At 42.1% G+C, this 20,992-nt stretch overlaps 1 protein-coding gene across 1 annotated transcript; it reads right to left on the reverse strand.

Moving 5' to 3' along the window:
• Positions 1–2,266: 2,266 nt before the first annotated feature.
• cnnm1 (cyclin and CBS domain divalent metal cation transport mediator 1) lies at positions 2,267–20,992 on the reverse strand (the record flags this gene model as incomplete). Its single annotated transcript, XM_083897453.1, has 10 exons — positions 2,267–2,349; positions 3,432–3,533; positions 4,935–5,035; positions 6,552–6,772; positions 7,605–7,771; positions 10,267–10,366; positions 10,455–10,624; positions 11,764–11,904; positions 13,079–13,222; positions 19,558–20,992. 10 exons carry the CDS (start codon positions 20,990–20,992, stop codon positions 2,267–2,269), a joined length of 2,664 nt encoding a protein of 887 aa, XP_083753579.1.

Raw genomic sequence — 20,992 nt, forward strand, 5'->3', positions numbered from 1 at the left:
GTAACAGCACACTGATAAAGCAGTCACCCTAATAAAGAACTATGGGTATAGTATGTTTGTATTGTTGTATATTTTGCAGAAGTATAAAATATCAGGGGAATAAACAAAAAAAAGCAGACAAAAATAATAGTTTATAGTCAATTTATTAATTATTAAATATTCCCTTTCTGTTCTCTTGATATCTTTGGGTCACTTCTATAATTATTTTTTATATTACAAAATTGTACATTGATACATAACAAACAGTCCAGTCCTTTTGCAGCTATAAATATAAATCCGTGTAAACCGACTGCAGACTTCCCCGTCCGTGTGTTCTGTGTGTTTGTAGAGAGGTCGATGTGAGTCACTCAGCAGTGCAGTATCCTTTGAACTTCAGCCTGAGCAGGCAGCGTCCCCAAACATCAGCAGAGTGTGTGTGTGTGTGTGTGTGTGTGTGTGTCCACGTGTGTGTGTGTGTGTGTGCGTCACACGGCGTTCCCTCTCTCGTACCCGCGAAGGTTTCCCAACACCAGATAAGACCCGGTTCATCTTGTGCTTCCATAAACGGTCACATTATTGCGTCAGGACCCGGCAAATCAGTTCATTATTGCAATTTAACGTCTACAAAAATGGCTTTTCTGTCTTCTATGGCGTCATCCATCCATCCATCCATCCGTCCGTCATTCATCCATTCATCCTCACTATGTACAGTTCCCTAAAATCTGTGTTAAAAATAATTTAATACATTAAATTGGAGCTTCAGTGTGTAACTGTAATATCGCAAACTACCTGTTACTATGTTCTCGTACAGTATGATATAAAACTGTTTGGTCTTTACAGAGGCCGCCATCTTGTGTTTTTGAAGCACACTGACTGGACCTTTAAACTCTAGACGTCGTTGCCTCCTCACATTAAAGTAACACAATGTAGGATTCGCTCTCGATAAACGGCGTTATGTCGCAATAACGCGTACGTTTGTTGACTATCCGGTAGCATTTGATACAAATACGAATACATAGTTTTATTATTTTCAATATAATATTAAAAACAAAAACTAACCCTGTATTGTCATTAAAATAATCTTGGAGACATCATTTGAAGGTTGAAATCCTACATTGTGTCGCTAGGAGACGATAGCGCTAAATGCTATCATCCTATATTCATGCGTCTTTTTTACCTATAGGCATGCACATAGAAAAAACAGTGAATTCTACAACCTCCTAAGGATAAAAAAACAGCTTTAAACATGCAAGTAGCAACTACTTATTGATTTGTAGATTCAAACCCCCGCCCCCCTCAAACCCCTAGCTTATTTTTAAACGGTGTAGAAAATGTTGAAATTGACGAAATCCAATAACGTTCCACTGAATGCAGTCAAAAAGGTCATCGTGGAGAGAAAAGGTGGACTCCAGGGGGGAAATAACAGGAAAACATGCAATAACATGAAGAAAAAAGCCCACATTATGTCACGATTCTACACGATTGTCTGGCCCACTTTGGTGTGTTTCACCTGTGTCCAATTTACCCCCAGCCTCCCCCGTGGATTCAGTCTCCCGTCGAGTCCTCTTTGTCACTTTCAGGACCTGATACCTGCTTCTGTTCCCTCTCGCACCTGCTCTGTTCGTGTTTTTTTGGACTGGATATCGGCTCAGTTATTTTGGTCACTTTCAGCCCTCTCCAAATAGTACAATACGTACTTGTGCGGCGATGAAGCCGAGACCTTTACCGACGATGCCTAATATTGCTAATACTCAAATTACTCATTTGTATATACAAAAAAAATCAAGACTAGTTATTTATGGCTTTTTTTAAAAAAGAAAGACTGCTCTCTTAAATGTGTTTCTAAATTCAGACAAACCACATTTTTTAGTATTTGAGAACTCAACACTGATATTTCTGAATACAACGTGTATTCATTGTAATTCAAGAAGATGTTCCCTAATGACCACGTTAGCCTTGATCACATCCTTAGATATTAAAATACTTGCCTCATTAACCACTACTGAACATGCGGTGACCCATATACAGTCTGGTGTAAGGCCACACAAACCCAAATACAATGCTGTTGAGATTTATCTAAGCTATCATTTTAAATTATTTAAAAGACGAGAAGTCGGGCTCGTCGGTGTGGACCTGAGGATTATCAGCGGCTACAGCGGCGGTTAGCTTTCCGTCTCCTGGGAGTTCTGTGGAAGGAGTTGATGAAGGATTTTGTGTATGTCGTAAGGAAGGAAGGAAGGAAGGGAGGAAGGTGTCGTCTTCGTCCCTCGTCCTCTGCGCCGCCGTGCTAGCTTGCGGTCACTAGCGCTTTCTCGGAGCCTTCCTCCAAACTACTGTCTCCGTCCCGGGACTTTTTCCTCCTCTTGTTACCTGGAAAACGGAGAACGACGCTGAAATTGAGGTCATTGCCATGTCTTTACTTTACTTTAGCTTCACTGCAGTGAAAGAAAACACATTAGTTAGCTTAACAAGGCTGTGTGTGTTGGTTAGCTAGTCAAAATCACTGGTTCAGTTCCTGGAAAATCTACACTACCGTTCAAAAGTTTGGGGTCACTTAGAAATGTAGTCATTTTTGATGGAAAAGCACTTTTTTTCAATGAATATACCATTAAATTAATCAGAAATACACTCGATACATTGTTAATGGTTAGGGTTAGGGTTAGCTAATCGCGTTAGAAGGCTATTGGATGCTTAGAAAACCCTTGTGCAATGATGCTAGCACAGCTGAAAACAGTTTTGCTGGTTCTTTGACGAAAGGGCAACACGATTATTTTGAATAAAAATCATCATTTCTAATCTTTTCAATGTCTTGACTATATTTTCTATTCATTTTGCAACTCTTTTGATGAATAAGTGTGACTTTTAATGGAAAACGCAACACAAATTGTGCAGGTGAGCCCAAACTTTTGAACGGTGGTGTCTAAACACGAGTGAACGCTGTGTGTCATCGTTTTAAAAAATGTCAAATGTAGGTGTTAAAAAGTTTAAAATAAAAAGCAGCGGCAGCGTTTTTAAGTGAGTCACGTCGCAGCCTCCTTCCTCCTTCCTTAATGGGAGCACAGCACAGTTGGAGCTATGTTTTCTGACATCAGGACAACTGTGTTATTAACAGCCAAGTCGTGTGTGTGTGGGGGGATAGAAGAAAAAAAAAAGCAAAGACTGTATCAGCAGCAGCAGAAGGAGTAAAGAGAGCACAGCCTCAAAATGAATACATTAAAAATAATGAGTCATATTGTGTCCGTGCTGACGAGGACAAATGCATCTGGAGGATCTGGCTCCAGAACAGGAACATGACACATCATCACCTGTTGCTAAGAAACACCCCGGCACTGTTGCTATGCGTGACAGAAAAGTTTGGGCACATCTGACGGCCATGTGTGTGTGTGTGTGTGGGAGCTGTCGCATCGGTGCCGTGACAAACGCCTCATTCACTCACTCACTCACTCACTCACTCAGTTTCCACAGGAGCTTCTTCCCCATGTTTTCCTCGGAGCTGGACAGCGACGTGGAGCTGATGAGAGGGGAGGTGGACGGCTGGAACTCTGTCGGCACATCTGAAAGACCAGGGTTCGGGGGAGGTTTGTGTTTTAATACGAATACAGACGTGAACTGATATGAGCAGCTTCTCTGCTGCTCTGACAGAATCTGTGTCCCACACACACGAATTCCCTCGCTCTCACACACACACACACACACATCATCCCTAACCTTAACCATAACCAGTTAATGTCAAATATGTGCCCTAAGCTTAACCAGCTCCTCAGAAACAAGGTTCTTGCCTCATGACGACCAGGTTTTGGTCTCCATGAGGACCTCTCACGGTCCGAGCGAGGACATTCATTGACTTAATGCATTCCCTAACTCCTTACCCTAAGGGTAACACCTTGGTGCCCAACCCCAACCTTAACCTTCACCCTAACCCTAACCTAAACCCAATTCCTACCCTAAAACTAGATCTTAACCCTGAAAAATACATGTTTAGGGGTGTCAGAATGTGAGGACCAGCCAAAATGTCCTCACTTAGGTGTACAAGTTTTCGGGTGCTCACAAAGAGACCCATACAAGAACACACACACACACTTTTATATGGAACAGGAATAATGTTCATATCACAAACTGAACTCACCAACAACAACAGTACAGCCAAAAAATAATAATATTTTGCAGGCTGCAAATCATGTTTATGTTTTGAAATCATGCATTGGCATGTGGCGCCACCTACCGCCGTCTACCAATCATTGCAGTCAGTAGAGTCTCAGCTGCCGAGCAACCACGGGTTGCCAGTTACGCCAGAAAACAAAACCTAAAAGACCTCAGTATTTTGAATTTGAGTGTAATTACCATTTTTGGCCACATTCTTACATATGGCACCTTTAACCATCATAACTAAGTGCCTAACCTAAACCTAACCTAATTCTAACCCTAACCCTAAAACCAGGTCTTAACCCTGAAAAATACATTTTATGGGGTGTCGGAATGTGAGGACAAGCCAAAATGTCCTCACTTTCCCAAAATGTCCTCACTTAGGTGTATTAGTTTTCGGGTGCTCACAAAGAGACCCATACAGGAACACACACACACAAAAAACTTGTTTTTATATCTCAGCGAGGACACAGCAGTGACATAATATATTTCCTTGCCCCTTACCTTAACCTGAACCTTAACCATCACAAGTCCAATTCTAAGACAAAATGTCCTCACAGAGACCTCATAAAGACATAAATACAAGTACACACACACACAGCAGCTCTCTGACACACAGATGTCGACAATAACATCATCATTCACACCAATGATGCTGTCACTGTGACTTTAAAATGTAACTTAATGAAGACATCTGTGTCCTCTTGAGACCCAGACTGGAGATCTATTTGTAATATTTGTATATTACCTTTGAATCGCGACATACTAACATTTGAGATACAGTGCAGCACATGGAGTCGGACGCCTCTCACCATTTTCCCCGTAACTTTCCGGCCTGTCCTCGTGGATGTAGGGAATCTCGTCCATGCGGAGGAACACGCTGTCGTTTGGACTCCGCTGTCCGTCTGATTTACTGCCTGAGAAAGAGAGAGTCAGAGTAAATCAGCAGCAGTGTTTTTACAGCTCTGCCTGCAGAGGGAGGTAGAGACTCTGCTTATATAGAGTCTCTCAGAAATGCATATATGATATTTAATGACTACATATATGCAAAACAAAATAGGAGGAAATGTGGGTCTTTTTTTTTTAGACTTCTTTATTCTTGTGTTTCTGTGTTTAGTTATATTTCAGAAATGTTGGACTTTTATTACATGGGTAATATATAACATATGTGTTGTTTGTCCCACTTGTGCTCTACTTGATTTGAAGATAAATGTTCGAAATATAGGTTTTGACGATCCAGATGAAAGAGATGAAAACCTAAACACTGCTGCTTATCAACCATCTGTGCAACAACGTCTCTAACTGTCACTCAGTCAGATTGGGTGACATGTGGCCGTCAGATTAAGACAGATGGTCTGTGGGAAATCCTTCAAGCTGTTGCGTTCGTTGGTGTTTTTGACTTTAATCGGATCGTAAATAAAGTAAAGAATGATTAAAACTGTCAATTTCCCTTAGGTTATGGTTTGTTTGTTTTTACTTCTGTTCTTTACCTAATCTGTAAATCTGAATGTTTTTGGACTGCGGAGAGGAAACTGGAGAACCAGGAGGAAAAAATCCCAAGCACAAATGGTGAGATCATGCAAAATCCATGCTATTTTATGTCAGTTTTCATGTTTTTTTTTCCAATCATCAGATTTTTTACACTCTTAGAAATAAGGGTTCCAAAAGGATCCTTCTACAAGGGCTGAGGTTCTACCTGGAACCATTTGCTTCTGAAGAACCCTTTCCCCAAAGAAAGTGTTTTTCAAGGGTTCTTGGTAACACTAATGGTTCCAGTAAGAACCATTTTGACCCAGAGAACCCTTTAAAACCCCTTTCCTGATCAAAGGGTTTTAAAAGGGTTCTTGGTGGAACCCTCCAAAAGGGTTCCACCTCCAAGCCGAAGAACCTTATATGGTTCTACTTAGCACTTTTATTTCTAAGAGTGTAGGTTACCCAAGACAAAGGCATTCAGTTAAAGGTGCCATATGTAAGAATGTGGCCAAAAACGGTTACTACATTCAAATTCAAAATACCGAGGTCTTTTAGGTTTCGTTTTCTGACGTAACTGGCAACCCGTGGTTGCTCGGCAGCTGAGACTCTACTGACTGCAATGATTGGTAGACGGCGGTAGGTGGCGCCACATGCCAAAACATGATTTCAAAACATAAACATGATTTACAGTCTGCAAAATATTCTTTTTTAGTGGAAATATTTTGTCTGTACTGTTGTTGTTGCTGAGTTCAGTTTGTTATATGAACATTATTCCTGAGTCTCTGTGACATATTAGGAGGATTTTATGGCCAGTTGCTTTAGATTTATTACATAATGCACCTTTAAACTTCATGTGTGTGCTGACTTCTTGTTGCTCTTCTTCACAGAGACTCATCATCATCATCATCAGTGTTGTTCTTTCACCTATCAGGTAAAACATAAGCTCCTCCTACTACTTACGAACAATCCTATTCCTGTGATTGAGCTGCGAGGTGCTGCGAAGGCCGCCGTAGGGATGCAGATGTGCGAGGCGCGCCAGCCCCAGCCGAGTGTGCGCGTGCGTGAGCGGGAGGGCGATGCTGTGCGAGCGAGCCTCCGGCACGGCGTCCGACGGCGTCTGAGGGGAGCCGTCCATCCTGGAGGCCATGAGGGCGTTCTGGTAGTGGTTCCTGGTGATCTGTGGGAATCAGTGAGTGCATTGAGACCAGGGGTGTCAAACTCATTTTCTCTGAGGGCCACGTCAGCGTAATGGTTACCCTCAAAGGGCCAGATGTAACCGTCATAGAGAATAAATGTAACCAAATATAACGTTAAATAAAGGTAACTACGTTACATATTGCTAAATAATGTTCTGTAGATATTACTTATTCAAGTTACATATATAATGCATTATAGCTGTAACCTGGTCCACGATGGTGATGCTGTCACTTTGCGGGTAACGCAATCGCGATGCATTGTGGGAAATGTAGTTTATGGTAAACATACGCCTTAAAGCAGCATAGACCTATTTTAACACAGATTTTTAAGAGCAATTAACCACTCGTGGGCCACATAAAATGATGTGGCGGGCCACATCTGGCCCCCGGGCCTTGGGTTTGACACGTGATTTAGACGCTGCTGCTGTTGCTGCTGCTGCTGCTGCTGCTGCTGCTGCTGCTGCTGCTGCTGCTGCTGCTGCTGCTGCTGCTGCTGCTGCTGCTGCTGCTGCTCACCGGGGCGAGAGGACACATCCGTCATTTCAGGCTACAATATTTTACGCTTTAAACGCAGCACAATTATCCTACGGTGATTAAAGGAGCGACAGGATGTCTGTGTTCAGTCACAACTGTGGGAGGGAGACGTTTCAAAGGGCAGCAGAGGAAGAGCTTAGCATTGCAGTTGCTTTTTTTTTTAAAAAACGTCATTGTGCAGGAAATTACACATTTAATTGTGCTGTAATTATGTACAGTATAGGCCCCGATGTACTGTACAGTATATGTATAGTTTCAGTGTTCATTAATGTTTGTGACCTTGATGATCTGCAGGTCCGTGAGCTGTCGAACGGAGTAGTCTGGTAAGTAGACGCCTCCTCCTCCTCCTCCTCCTCCTCCTCCCGTGGTGAGTTGACCCATGCTGCCCCCACTCAGTAAAGAATCTGATTGGTTCAGGCCACTGCTGCGGGAACTGTACCTGCGACCTGAAAAATAATAATGGACTCAACATCCAGTCTTTAAATTCAAACGTATATACACTACTGTTCAAAAGTTTGGGCTCACCTATACGATTTCTGTGTGTTTTCCATTAAAAGTCACACTTTTATTCATCAAAAGAGTTGAAAAATGAATTGAAAATATAGTCAAGACATTGGTAAGATTAGAAATAATGATTTTTATTCCAAATAATAATTTTTCAGCTGTGCTAACATCATTGCACAAGGGTTTTCTAATCATCCAATAGTCTTCTAACGCCATTAGCAAAGACAATGTACCATTAGAACACTGGAAATGGGCCTCTATACACCTATGTACATATTCCATTAAAAACCAGACGTTTGCAGCTAGAATAGTCGTTTACCACAATAACAATGTATAGAGTGTATTTATGATTCATTTAATGTTATATTCATAGAAAAAAAAGTGATTTTCCTTCAAAAATAAGGACATTTCTAAACTTTTGAGCAGTAGTGTATTATAACACGAGTGTGTTCTGTATGTATTCGTATAAAACCAAAGCTGTGCGTTGAAAATGGACGTAGAAAGTGTTTGAATTCGACCTCGGGAGCGAATCCCTTCTATAGTTCCAGTCGACAGTATTTCCTGTCTTTGTCTGTGCAGGAGTAAAAATAGAATCTTAATCGTCTTAATAGTCAATATCATTTGTACTCGCTGGGCTATAGTTACGTACACTGCAGCGCTCGCTGTCTTTGTCCTCCTGACTCCACACAATCTCTAATTTGACAACGGGAATAAATGTAAAAAAATTCATAAACATATCGTATATATCCACAAATATGTACAGTATGTGTATAATCACTTTGGGCTTAAAGAATAAGCGTTTAAATGTGTTGCCATGTCATCTTGTCATGTTCTACAGCAGCGTGAATAGACGTGCAGAGTGAGTGCCACGTCTGCTGCATTCTGCATTCTCACCATTAGATGTCACTAATACTTATACTTCGGTAACACTTTAGATTAGGGAACACGTTAACTAGGTGCTTACGAACATATATAAGTAGCGTACTAGCCCTTTATTAGACATCAGGAAGCACGTTATTCTACATAACCTTATTGTTTTGTATATATTACGACATGAATTAAGATTTTTCCTACATAAGGCGTTAATACGTGCTTGATATTTACTAATAAAGGGCTAGTATGTGCCTTATATGCATGTTAGTAAGCACCTAGTGCAGCGGTGTCAAACTCATTTTCACTGAGGGCCACATCAGCATAATGGTTACCCTCAAAGGGGTCAGATGTAACTGTCATACAGAATAAATGTAACTAAATTTAACCAAATATAATAATAAGTAACTAAATATAACCAAATATAATTATAAGTAACTAAATGTAACCAAATAATGCGATCACAGTCTCAATTTCACTCGTCGCATGATGCGTATACAATGATACACGCCGATCTAGTGGCGGGATGCCGTCACTTTGCGGGTCATGCAGTCACCATGCATTGTGGGAAATGTAGTTTACGGTCAACGCACGCCTTAAAGTAGCATAGACCTATTTTATCACAGATTTTTAAGACCAATTAATCACTCGCAGGGCCACATAAAATGACGTGGCGGGCCACATCTGGCCCCCGGGCCTTGAGTTTGACACGTGTGACCTAGTTAATGGTGAATATGTGTTCCCTAATCTAAAGTGTTACCTATGCTTTTTACCACAGTTTATTGATGGACTCGCTCCACCTCCTCCTCCTCCTCCTCCTCCTCCTCCTCCTGCTGCCGTGACCTCTGACCTCATTCTGTAAAGTGCCACGCTCTTAAAGATATTGCAGCCTTCTGACTTCATTTAAATCAAAGCTATAACTAAGAGAGAAAAGGCTCACGTCTTGATTGGAGACGTGCAGCGAGGCTAGCGTCGAGAATGTCCTTTTACATTCAGGGTGTTGGAGCTAATTAACTGTTTTGAATGAAACGCTTTTTCTTCTCAGGTCAATTTACAACGCAGCGACTCAAAGAGACAGAGAGACAGAGAGGGGGAGATATTTCTGAAGCAGGAAATAAACACAGGTATTTTCAGATGTTATTTCTGCTGTTGCTTAGGAAGAAATGCAGTCGTTATGTAAGTGCGGCGTCGTCCAAATTGTTTTAAGCTGACCCTGCACATCACATGGAGAAGAGAGGGAGGGGGGTTTCTGTTCTGCTTGTGCCGCAGTCTTAGCTGGATTTCATATAATCCCGTGCAGGTCGTGTCCTCCCACTGGGAAATTCTCTGAAATCACTTCTTTTTTTTAATTACTTTCTTCCCACGGCTGCAGCAGCCGCCGCCGCCGCTGCTGCTCTTCTGCACTCTACACAAAAAAACACTGGGTGGGATTTTTCACGTCCTCCACCTGCACCGCATTAAATTTTATGAGCGTTATTACTGAACTCATCGTCGTCATCATCATCATCATCATCATCATCGACATTAGCCTCAGTGTGAGTTTGCTTCCTGTGACGTGTTTACTCACCGATAGGCATTAATGGGATGAGCGCCGGCATCCCATAATAGGAGAACGCTCCGTTTTCAAAGCGGAGAGCCTCTTTGCCGATCTCTACCTCCACGCGCCCCTGCAACATCGACACAACGTGCGTGAGGTTTGCGCTCGTATCTGTGATGACTCACCTATGACGGGGAACGATGTCGTTTCAGATTCACCTGCAGCACGAGGACAAAGTAGTCGACGGGTTTGTTCCTCTGGAAGAGGAAGTGCTGAGACTGGTGCTTGTGCTTGGGGTCGAACTTCAGCTCCTGCATGACGCTGGGATGCCTGATGAGACGCAGCAAGATCTTCTCTGACAGGTGACACGGCCTGAAGGGCTCCACCTCTGACACACACACACACACACAGAAAAACAAGAACGATTTAACCCTTTAACCCTAGAACACTATATAAAAAGAACTTGTCATCAAATTATATCAAAACATGACAATACATGACAAATCTGAGTAGTGCTCTTTTATTTTAAACTGTGTCATGTCTAACAAAATGAAAGAAAAGCATCATGAGGGGACCTCGTAAAAATGCTCCAAAATTACTGGGACAAAAAAATTCTAAAAAAAATAATAATAATGAAGATGAAAACTTGGTTTTCATGAAAATCACAAAAATGTTTTTGCTCAGGTGAAAACCACCCGGCTATGGTGTTCTAGGGTTAAGGTACACACCAAGAAAAAGCAAAGGAAATATTATTTTATTACTTATGATAACTTATCAGAGGCGATTCTAGAGTCTGTAGGGGCCCTATGCAAAAATTCCCAGGGGGCCCTTCCTTCCAACCAGTGTTCATCACCATTATGTTATAAATAATCTGACACCAACGAAAAATGTATGAGTTCAATTTTTTTTTTTTTTCGAAATGAATGAAATAACATGGGAAAAACCTTGTAATTAAAAAGTATGTGAAACTATAAATGTAAAGAACAATAAAATACTGTAAATAGCTTTTTAAAAAACTATATAAACTGAGTAAAAAAGATATGCATTACACTGTAAATAATCCTCTTCATTTTCCAAATTGCAGAACGATAACTTCACACAGGTTAAAGTGAGGTGGGGCCCCTTTAGGGAGGTTTCCTACTGAGATAAAAACAGCCCTCAGGCTCCGAGTGTCGGGGGCCCCCTATCAGCTCGGGGCCCCAAGCAGTTGCCTGCCTTGCCTGTTCACAAGCTGCGCCTCTGATAATGATAACAATAACAACAATCAATATTTTTTTTTTTTTTTTTAAATTAGACCCTACAGTATTTCAGATACAGGCCTCTACCAGACGGTTGAGACGTATGTTCATAATAAACCTGGTTTTCATAATTCATAAAGTACAACATTCAGAACAAGTCACATTAAGTGTTTCAATGAGATACAGTGACTTAAAGTGTGGTCGACCAAATGGTTGAGTGGTACCTTAAAGGCTTAATCCTGCAATCCAAACGTTCACAAACACACAGAGAAACGCACTTGAGGTTCACCTGTAGCTAAGAAGCGGTGTGTGGCGAGCAGCAGCTGAGGCGAAACCTTCACCTTCAGCTCGTTCTCTCCCTGTTTGAAGATGGAGAAATCTTGTTGCTTCCTCTCGTGGTGGGAAACTCGCCTTTTGGTGCGATTATCAGCTGTAAACGGACGCACAGATCTCACATTATTACACGTGCACCGCGACGAATAGCATTAGCCGCTACTCTGAGGCGCAAAAACCTAGTTTTTATACCTTATTTGTATCATGATAAATGCTTTGCACACGTACTATATTAAATACTGCATTATTACATAGTGCTATAGTATAATACTGTGTTATAATGATAGCATCAGTGGGAACAGCTGCTGCTATAAATGCCTAAAGTCTGGAGAGATTAGCTCCACTGTGCTAAATATACACACACACACACACACATAATTATGTGCATTAAAGCGTGCAAACTAAATAAAAAAAGCAGGATTTGGACACCCACACAAGTTCACCTATGTGTTTTCTCTTATACTCTGGTATGCAAATATTAAAATATCTATGTGTGTGTGTGTGTGGCAAAGTACAGACCAGATCGGATATGGAATAAAAGGTGGGTGGGGGGGGGTGTGTGCGACATTTAAATTCCTCTCAGTGGAGAGCCTTTGCAGCCAATTAAAGACGAGCGGATTAAGGAGATTATCCGCGAGGCTGGGACATTTATTTATCCACGTTATTTAATTACGCGTGAGACTGGTCGTGAAAAACGAGAGGAAGAAGAAGAAGAAGAAGAATGAGGCAGAATCAAGAGTTGAATGGTTCAACGCTATATTTAGTAGCACTCCAAATAATCATAAATACTTTACTTACTATTGATGGGTTTTTTTTTTCCATAGCTACAGTATATTAAAGGTAGAGTTCAGGGGTTTTATAAAGTGTGATTGTAAACACACAAAACAGCCTGAGACACACAAAAAAACGGATTTTAACTACATAACAAAAGGCTCACCTCATAAAAATGTGTCTTATAAATATGTTTACATGCTTTTCCTCACCATTAGAGCAGCCTGCAGACTGACTGTGTGTAAAGCCCATGATAGAAATCAGCATTTTGAGGTCATGAGGGAAGCAGGAGCTGCTGTGGTGTGTTTGTCTCACTCATTTAAATCTAAACAAAGGTTATTTTTAGACCCTGGAGTCATAAGATAACAACTCCTGTGTGTCATAATGTAAAATCACTGATTCTCTCTATGGACTTTGGTTGCTGGGAATGAGCAAAACAAACGTTGTCTCTCTTAATTAACTCTTAATCACTTTTCTTTGACATTACACAGCACACGTACTGTACAGGTCGGTCTCGTCCACGATCTCGGACTTGATGATCTCTTCGATGACGTCCTCCAGAGTGACGATGCCCATCATCTCGTAGAAGGGGTCTCCCTCGCCCTCGCTGTTCACCCGCTGCACCACGGCCAGGTGAGATTTGCCTGGAAAATGGTAAATTAGAATGTATAAATACATGCTTTCACAATGTGAGCTCGTGCTTATCACACAACGTCACTGACATGGAAATGAAACGAGTCCAACAAGCCCAAATGGAACTCAGACAAGAAGCAATTTGACGTCGGAGGATTAGTCTGAAGACATTTTGGCAGTTGGGTCGGACTTTACGTAAACTCTGAGGTTACACAATCGGTTTGGGGACGCCTGCATCTGCTGACTACACTGCTGCTGCTACACACACACACACACACACACACACACTTTACACATCCATGAGCAGAGCCAGTGCTCCCTCTCTTCTCTGGAATGAGTCGATAAAGCGAATGTGACAAGAAAGCTGCGTCGCCGCTGAAATCAAACATGACAGGGAAACGAGGACGACAGCTACGACGGTGATTGGACTTGTAAAGGCAGATCATGTTCAACTCGGGTAGTTTTAAATGTCCAGTGGGTAAAGTTTAGGTGAAATAAGTTTTTATTATCCCACAATGAGCCTTTTATGTTCATAAGATTTTACTTTAACCCATAATGGACAAACTAAACTAAATCGTTTTAGTTTTGGTTTTGCTGCTGATTGAAGGCCACATATGTTCTCCAACACACTTGGACTGGAGGGAAGGGTGAGGTGAGGTCATTCCTGGCTCTGCTAGTCTACATATGTCCTTGAGCAAAGACACTTAAAACTAAAAACTTCACATGCTGAACAAATTGCATGTTAAAAACAGTATTATTTACATATGCCAAAAATTCATTAAAATGGATAATTTCCTGATTTTCAAAAATTCATTAAAATGATTCCATAAGAGGTTTGCAAATATTTTCAACGGATCCTTGTTCAGGGCGATGCTGACTATTATGATGGTAAATGTCAAGTCATTCCAAGAAACTTTTTGATTTTAAGATTAAAGTCAGCTCACTGTCAAAGTGCATCAGGGCAAATGGATAATTTCCTGAATTTCAAAAATTCATTAAAATTATTCCTTAATAATAACACTATTGACTTATTTGTGATACACTTTGGTAATATTATAGTAAAACAATTTATAAAGTAATATACAGGTCATAAATTATGAATGAGAGCATTTTGTGACCATATTATAAAGCCAAAATTATGTCCCACTCACCCAATATCACCATATTGTTCCTGTAAAATCATGTGAAGTGTTAACTTTATTAAAGTTATCTAACCAAAATGTGTGACGTCAATGAGATTTTTTTTTTTATCATTTCAAATAAATAAACAAAATCAGTGGCTCATAGGAGATGTGCTGATTTAGGAAGATCACTGCCAAGGGATAAAATGGATCAAAATGCTTTAATCCACGAGAGAGAGTGAGAGAGGGAGGGAGGGAGAGAAAACAACAAAACAAACCCAGATTGAATCACAGGTAGTCCTCTCTAAATATGGAACACTGTGAGATCGCCAGAAGAGCTCAGGTGAGTCAGAGGTAGATTTGCCCCTCGGCTGCTGATGCGCCCCGACACTGCATTACATCACTCCTGTGTTAGATAATAATAGTCTTGCAGAAGAGGACACGCACACATGCCCAAGGCAAAACATGGGTCCACCATGGTGGATGTCCCCCTTTCCCCCCCTCCCCCCCCTTCTCTTGCCAGTTTTCCAGGCTCCTCCACCCTCTTTGAGCTCCATGTGTTGCCTTGCATAATATGCGTGCATATGATGGTGCATTATTGTGCATATTTGCTGTTTTACACAAACATTTCAGACGCCACAGAAGGAATCCAAGCATTGTTTATATCTCTGCCTGCAGCAAAGTCTTTTCCTTCCAGATTAACACACACATCATACACACACACACACACACTTTTGCACACATTTGCTCATCGTGGCCGTCTTCTCTATTTAGTTTTGACAGAAAGTGAGTGGAAAGTGACTCATAATCCAATACTAAGCTGTTAAAAATTGCCCTTGTACTTTGAATGTATGTCCACAACATGTATTTCTCACTCCACAAGGTCCAGTGTGTAAATAATTATTGACTTCTAATGGTGAGACTGCAGATTGCTGCATATAGTTTATGCTTGAGTAAGCATAAAAAGAGTTTTAATTAAATTTCAACATCAGAAATAGCCATTTTGCCAGAGGGAAATTTTCCACTCCAAGAAAAGAGCTAGCGGAGCTGCCAGCTAACGAGATGCATTCAAAGAACCCGGTAAATGTCATCACTTCAGTGAGAACCACATTGTGTTTTTTTCCAGATGAACACATTTGCTCATCATGAACATCTTCTCTATTTAGTTTTGATAAAAGTTGAGTGGAAAGTGACTCAGAATTAAATACTAAGCTGTTAAGAATTGCTCTTGTACTTTGAATGTATGCCCACAACATTTTTTTAAAGTTCCAGTATGTAAAGATTTATTGACACCTAATGGTGACACTGCAGATTTTAACAAAGAAACAAGTTGTCCTCCCGTTTCCTCAGCATATCAGGATAGTGCTTGAGTAAGCGTAGAAAAAAAGACAAGAGTTTTAATTAAGTTTCAACATCAGACATCATTTTGCCAGAGGGAAATTTTCCACTCCAAGAAAAGAGCTAAAGGAGCTGCCAGCTAACGAGATGCATTCAAAGAAGCAGGTAAATGTCATCTCTTCAGTGAGATGCACTTGTTCTTCATTTGTGTAGTCTCTGTGTGTGTGTAGTGTACGTCTGATTGGTTTGTCCATGTGGAAACGTGGCAGTGTGAGACGGTGGCCTCCATAAATGTGTAAGTATAAATGTTTATACTTATTCTATAAGGCTATAAGAAAAATAAAAGGATTTATGTGAATACGTACACATTTACAAATTCACGTATGGGGCATGCAGTACGTTCAATTTCGGCAGTACGTTCAAATGTTACATACTGGACTTTTGATTTACATAGTTATTGAATTTGGAGATTTTTGTGGATGCGATACACATGATATTTTAGTTTTTTATGGTTATTAGACACTGTTATAATATATTTCTTCAACCTCACAGTGTCAGAATAAATGTATTTTTTATAATTTCAAGCTTTGAAAATGGATTTGTGTATGTGAAACAAAGCTTAAGTTAAGTTTAGTTCCCCTTAGGGATCTGGTGTGTTTATATCGTCATTTTATCAGATCGCCTATAGGTTGTGCTGAAAAAAAAAGGATATAATAAGACACTCATTGCACATTATTATAACCTGTTTATACATTTTAATATAGTAATGAGAACTATACCTCAGCCGATAATGTGTTCTAAGGGTTAAAATGTTAACAATATTGTTGTAAAATGAATTATTCAGAAGTGAATTAAGTTGTTAAAGTTGCCATATGTAAGAATGTGGCCAAAAGCGGTTAATACACTCAAATTCAAAATACCAAGGTCTTTTAGGTTTCGTTTTCTGACGTAACTGGCAACCCGTGGTCACTCGGCAACTGAGACTCTACTGACTGCAATGTTTTTTTAATGCAAATATTATGGCTGTACTGTTATAGCGTACAGTATAATGTTACTGGATTGATATAATACCATTACAGGCAGTTTTTAAAGTGGGAAGTTAATTAGCTAAAGTGTTACAGCTTAAAGTAAAGTGTACATTTTCATCTGCTGTATGTTTATACGTTTCAAACACCAGTGGTGACATTTCCGTCCTCTTCCCCTGACACAGACCTCGCTCCTAATCATCACCCTTCTCAGTGAGACATCTTCACAGCTTCCAGCCTGAACTTCCTGAACAGCGGGAGTTTTTAATCCACAGGAGCAAAGTAAGAAAAAGGGGGCGAGAGGGAGGGGAAAGAAAGGGAAGAGGGAAAAGGTTGGAGCTGAATTTTTTATGGTCGCTCTGCAGGCTTGGATGGCAGCGACCTGCAGAGAGGAAGGTGCTTCAAAGTCACCACATGCCATGGCTTGACCTTTCCAACTTACTTACTATTACTACTGAAAAAGACACAAACAAAGAGCTTGTGCTTCACAAATCCATTATACTGAGCGATAGGAAGCGGCGTTTCAAGCAAAATTGCTTAGTGTATGAGTAAGTGTAAAAAATTACGGAGTTTTAATTAAGTTTCAACATCAGACTTAGTCATTTTGTCTCCACAATCCACAAGAAAAGAGCTGGAGGAGCAGCTAACGAGATGCATTAAGAGAACCCGGTAAATGTCACCACTTCACTGAGCTTCACATTGTGTTGAGCTTAGAAGAGCGGCTACAAGATGCATTCAAGAAACTGGTTTAGGTAATGATGTACCAGAAAAGTTGTTATTATTGTTAGACTTTTTTTAAATTCAGTTATCTTTAGTATAATCAAAACGAATCACACTGTGTTGAGCTTAGAGGAGCTGCTATACAAGATGTATTCAAGAAACCCCGTAAATTCATCCATTTCATTCTGCAAACTCACATGCGATCCACTCAGTAAATAGGGTTTAGGTAATGATGTACCAAAAAAAGTTGGTTATTATTATTAGACTTTTTTAATTCCGTTATCTTTGATATAATCAAACTAGTCACAGTGACTTAAATCAAACTAATATTTTAATGTTTATGACCGTCCCTATTAAGATTAAAGGTGCATTATGTAATAAATCTAAAGCAACTGGCCATAAAATCCTCCTAATATGTCACAGAGACTCAGGAATAATGTTCATATAACAAACTGAACTCACCAACAACAACAGTACAGACAAAATATTTGCATTAAAAAAATATATTTTGCAGACTGCAAATCATGTTTATGTTTTGAAATCACGTTTCGGCATGTGGCGCCACCTACCGCCGTCTACCGATCATTGCAGTCAGTAGAGTCTCAGCTGTCGAGCGACCACGGGTTGCCAGTTACGTCAGAAAACGAAACCTAAAAGACCTCGGTATTTTGAATTTGAGTGTAGTAACCGTTTTTGGCCACATTCTTTCATACGGCGCCTTTAAGTCGTGATGGAATTCACCATCCTGACAGTGTCACACTCCGACTGGACAGCTGCTTTCCTCCGCTGAGCTTCCTTTGTCAATGAAACAGATTCACATCTTAATCCCCTCCACACACACACACACACACACACACACACCAACGTCAATGAAATCCTTATATAACATTTGATCCAGCAGAGCCTCTCACTGACTCTGACTGGTTCCTCCAGTGTGGTGAGGAGTCAGAGGAGCAGTTTTGAGGAGTCTTTTCACGACACACCATCCATTCAGACTTCAGAATGATCCAGTGTTATCATCACGTCCCCAGAGAGACACGACACACTCACCCCCCCCCCCCCCCCCCCCCCCCCCCGTTGTGAACAGATGCTATCAGTGCATGTGTGTAGTATATGAGAGACAGAGTGCTGTTACACAGTGACACAGTGGATGCACTTATCAGCAAAAGATGCTTATCACGATAAAACTGTATGAGTCTCTGCAGCAGCAGTGAGATTCACTGAAGACATGATCATAATTATGGTTTAAATTGAGTGAAATAAGTGCAATTTCTACAATATTACGCCCACGTTTTATCATTTTACATGTGTGCAAGATCACAGTGCATCTAGTAAGACACAAAATATTTAGTCACAGGCATCTGGAACTCAAAAAATAATAAGTATTTGACGGATCAAACCACTGATACAGGGGCCCCTTTATTTATCAGGATTAGACTTAAAGGCGCCATATGTAAGAATGTGGCCAAAAACGGTTACTACATTCAAATTCAAAACACCGAGGTCTTTTAGGTTTCGTTTTTCTGACGTAACTGGCAACCCGTGGTTGCTCGGCAGCTGAGACTCTACTGACTGCAATGATTGGTAGACGGCGGTAGGTGGCGCCACATGGCAAAACATGATTTCAAAACATAAACATGATTTGCAGTCTGCAAAATATTTTTTTAATGCAAATATTGTGGCTGCACTGTTGTTGTTGGTGAGTTCAGTTTGTTATATGAACATTATTCCTGAGTCTCTGTGACATATTAGGAGGATTTTATGGCCAGTTGCTTTAGATTTATTACATAATGCACCTTTAAAGACCATCTTTTAGGCACCAATTTGTGCACAAATTAAGATCTATCTATCTCTGAAAAGGACAATAAGGAGTTGGGGGTAGATGTAGTTCACGGAAAATCACTTTCACAACATAAATCCTTTGCCTCATCCTGTAACCTCTGCCTGAACTGAACTGAACCCACTGTGTGACACACTATCAGATTTCACACATGGCTCTCACTGCTCTTACCCTGCAGAGAGTAGACCCAGTGTGAAGATGACCTCCTGGTATCAGGAGGTAGAGACGGTTCATCATAAAACACCTCACTAACCCTCTCTCTCAGAGGTCACTTTAAAGTTCTTAAAAAAAGAGGCACTCACCTCGTTTAAATTCCTCCAGCATCACATCCAGCTTGGTGTCGTTGAACACGCAGTGCATGGGGTGCTTGTAAAACTGCGTGATGGTCTTCAGCGGGGTGCAGTCGTCGGGGTCCACGAAGGCCAAGTCCTTCACGAACAGGATGTCCACGATGTTGGAGCGCGCGTTCTCGTAGACCGGGATCCGCGTGAAGCCGCTCTGCATCACGTCGGACATGGTGCAGAAGTCGAGCACGGCGTCCGAGGAGAGCATGTAGCAGTCGGACAGCGGGGTCAGGACGTCCTCCACGGTCTTGGTCCGCAGCTCCAGAGCCCCCTGGATGATGTTGAGCTCCTCTTTGACCAGGTCGTGGTACGGATCGGTGACGCGCAGCATGGCCACCAACTTCTCCCTGGTGTAGAAGTTGCTGATCTCTTGGTGCAGCATGATGTCGAGGATCTTTGACACTGGGTAGGCGATGGGGAAAAACACCAGCATGAGCAGCCGGGTGGCGCACAGGGTCTTGGAGGCGATGGCGAGGCTGTGCCTGGACGCCACGGAGTGAGGCAAAATCTCGCCAATGAAGAATATCCCCAGAGTGCAGAAGGCAGTGGAGAGCGCGGTCATGCCCAGAATCTGGCACATCCACACCACAAAGCACGTGTTGGTCAGCACGTTGCCCAGCACCACGGTGCACAGGATGTAGTTGCCGTGTTTACGCACCGACTCTATTTTCCGTGCGTATTTCTGCTCCTTCTCCGTGCCACTGTTCTGCAGCACCCGCAGCTCCACGGGGTCCAGGGCGAGCATGCTGATGTTCAGCCCGCTGCAGAGCGCGGACAGCGCCAGCAGGAGCACAGAGACACCTGCCTGCAGCCAAGCATCCGCCTCTGGAGGTCTCTCCACCACCGCCAGCCAGAAGTCTTTGGTGCTGAAATGCTCCCATTTCACTCCATCGAACGCGCACATGGAGTAGTATTTGATCCGCTCGCCCCTGCGCAGGTGTTTGGCGAGCAGCTCCACCAGAACCGAGTTGTGACTCGAGGTGGACCTGAAAGAACCCAGCAGCTCGATGTCCGAGCTCCGCGCAGCCTCGTCTTCACACGGGTTCCCCCTGAGCCGCAGCGGACTCTCCGCAGCCGCGCCATCCCCACCTGCTTCCTCTATGAACGCGATCCACGGAGCTGCAGCGGTGATGTTGGGATGCGCCGCGGCTGCAGATGCGGAGTAGTAAACCCTCAGCATGAAGCGCGCGCCCTCGGTGGCTCTGATCACCCCGTCCTGCACGGACAGCTGCCCGCTCTGCGTGTCCTCTGGCCGGACACCGAGCAGCGGCGCTGCGGGACCCGGCAGAGAGGAGAGGGTGGCGGCGAGGAGGAGGAGGGAGAGTCGGCGCGGATGCGGCAGCAGCAGGAGGAGGATGCTGCAGAGAGCATCCGCAGCATCCGCAGCCATCAT

This window comes from Microchirus variegatus, assembly GCF_963457635.1.
Source record: "Microchirus variegatus genome assembly, chromosome: 11".
Lineage (NCBI taxonomy): Eukaryota > Metazoa > Chordata > Actinopteri > Pleuronectiformes > Soleidae > Microchirus > Microchirus variegatus.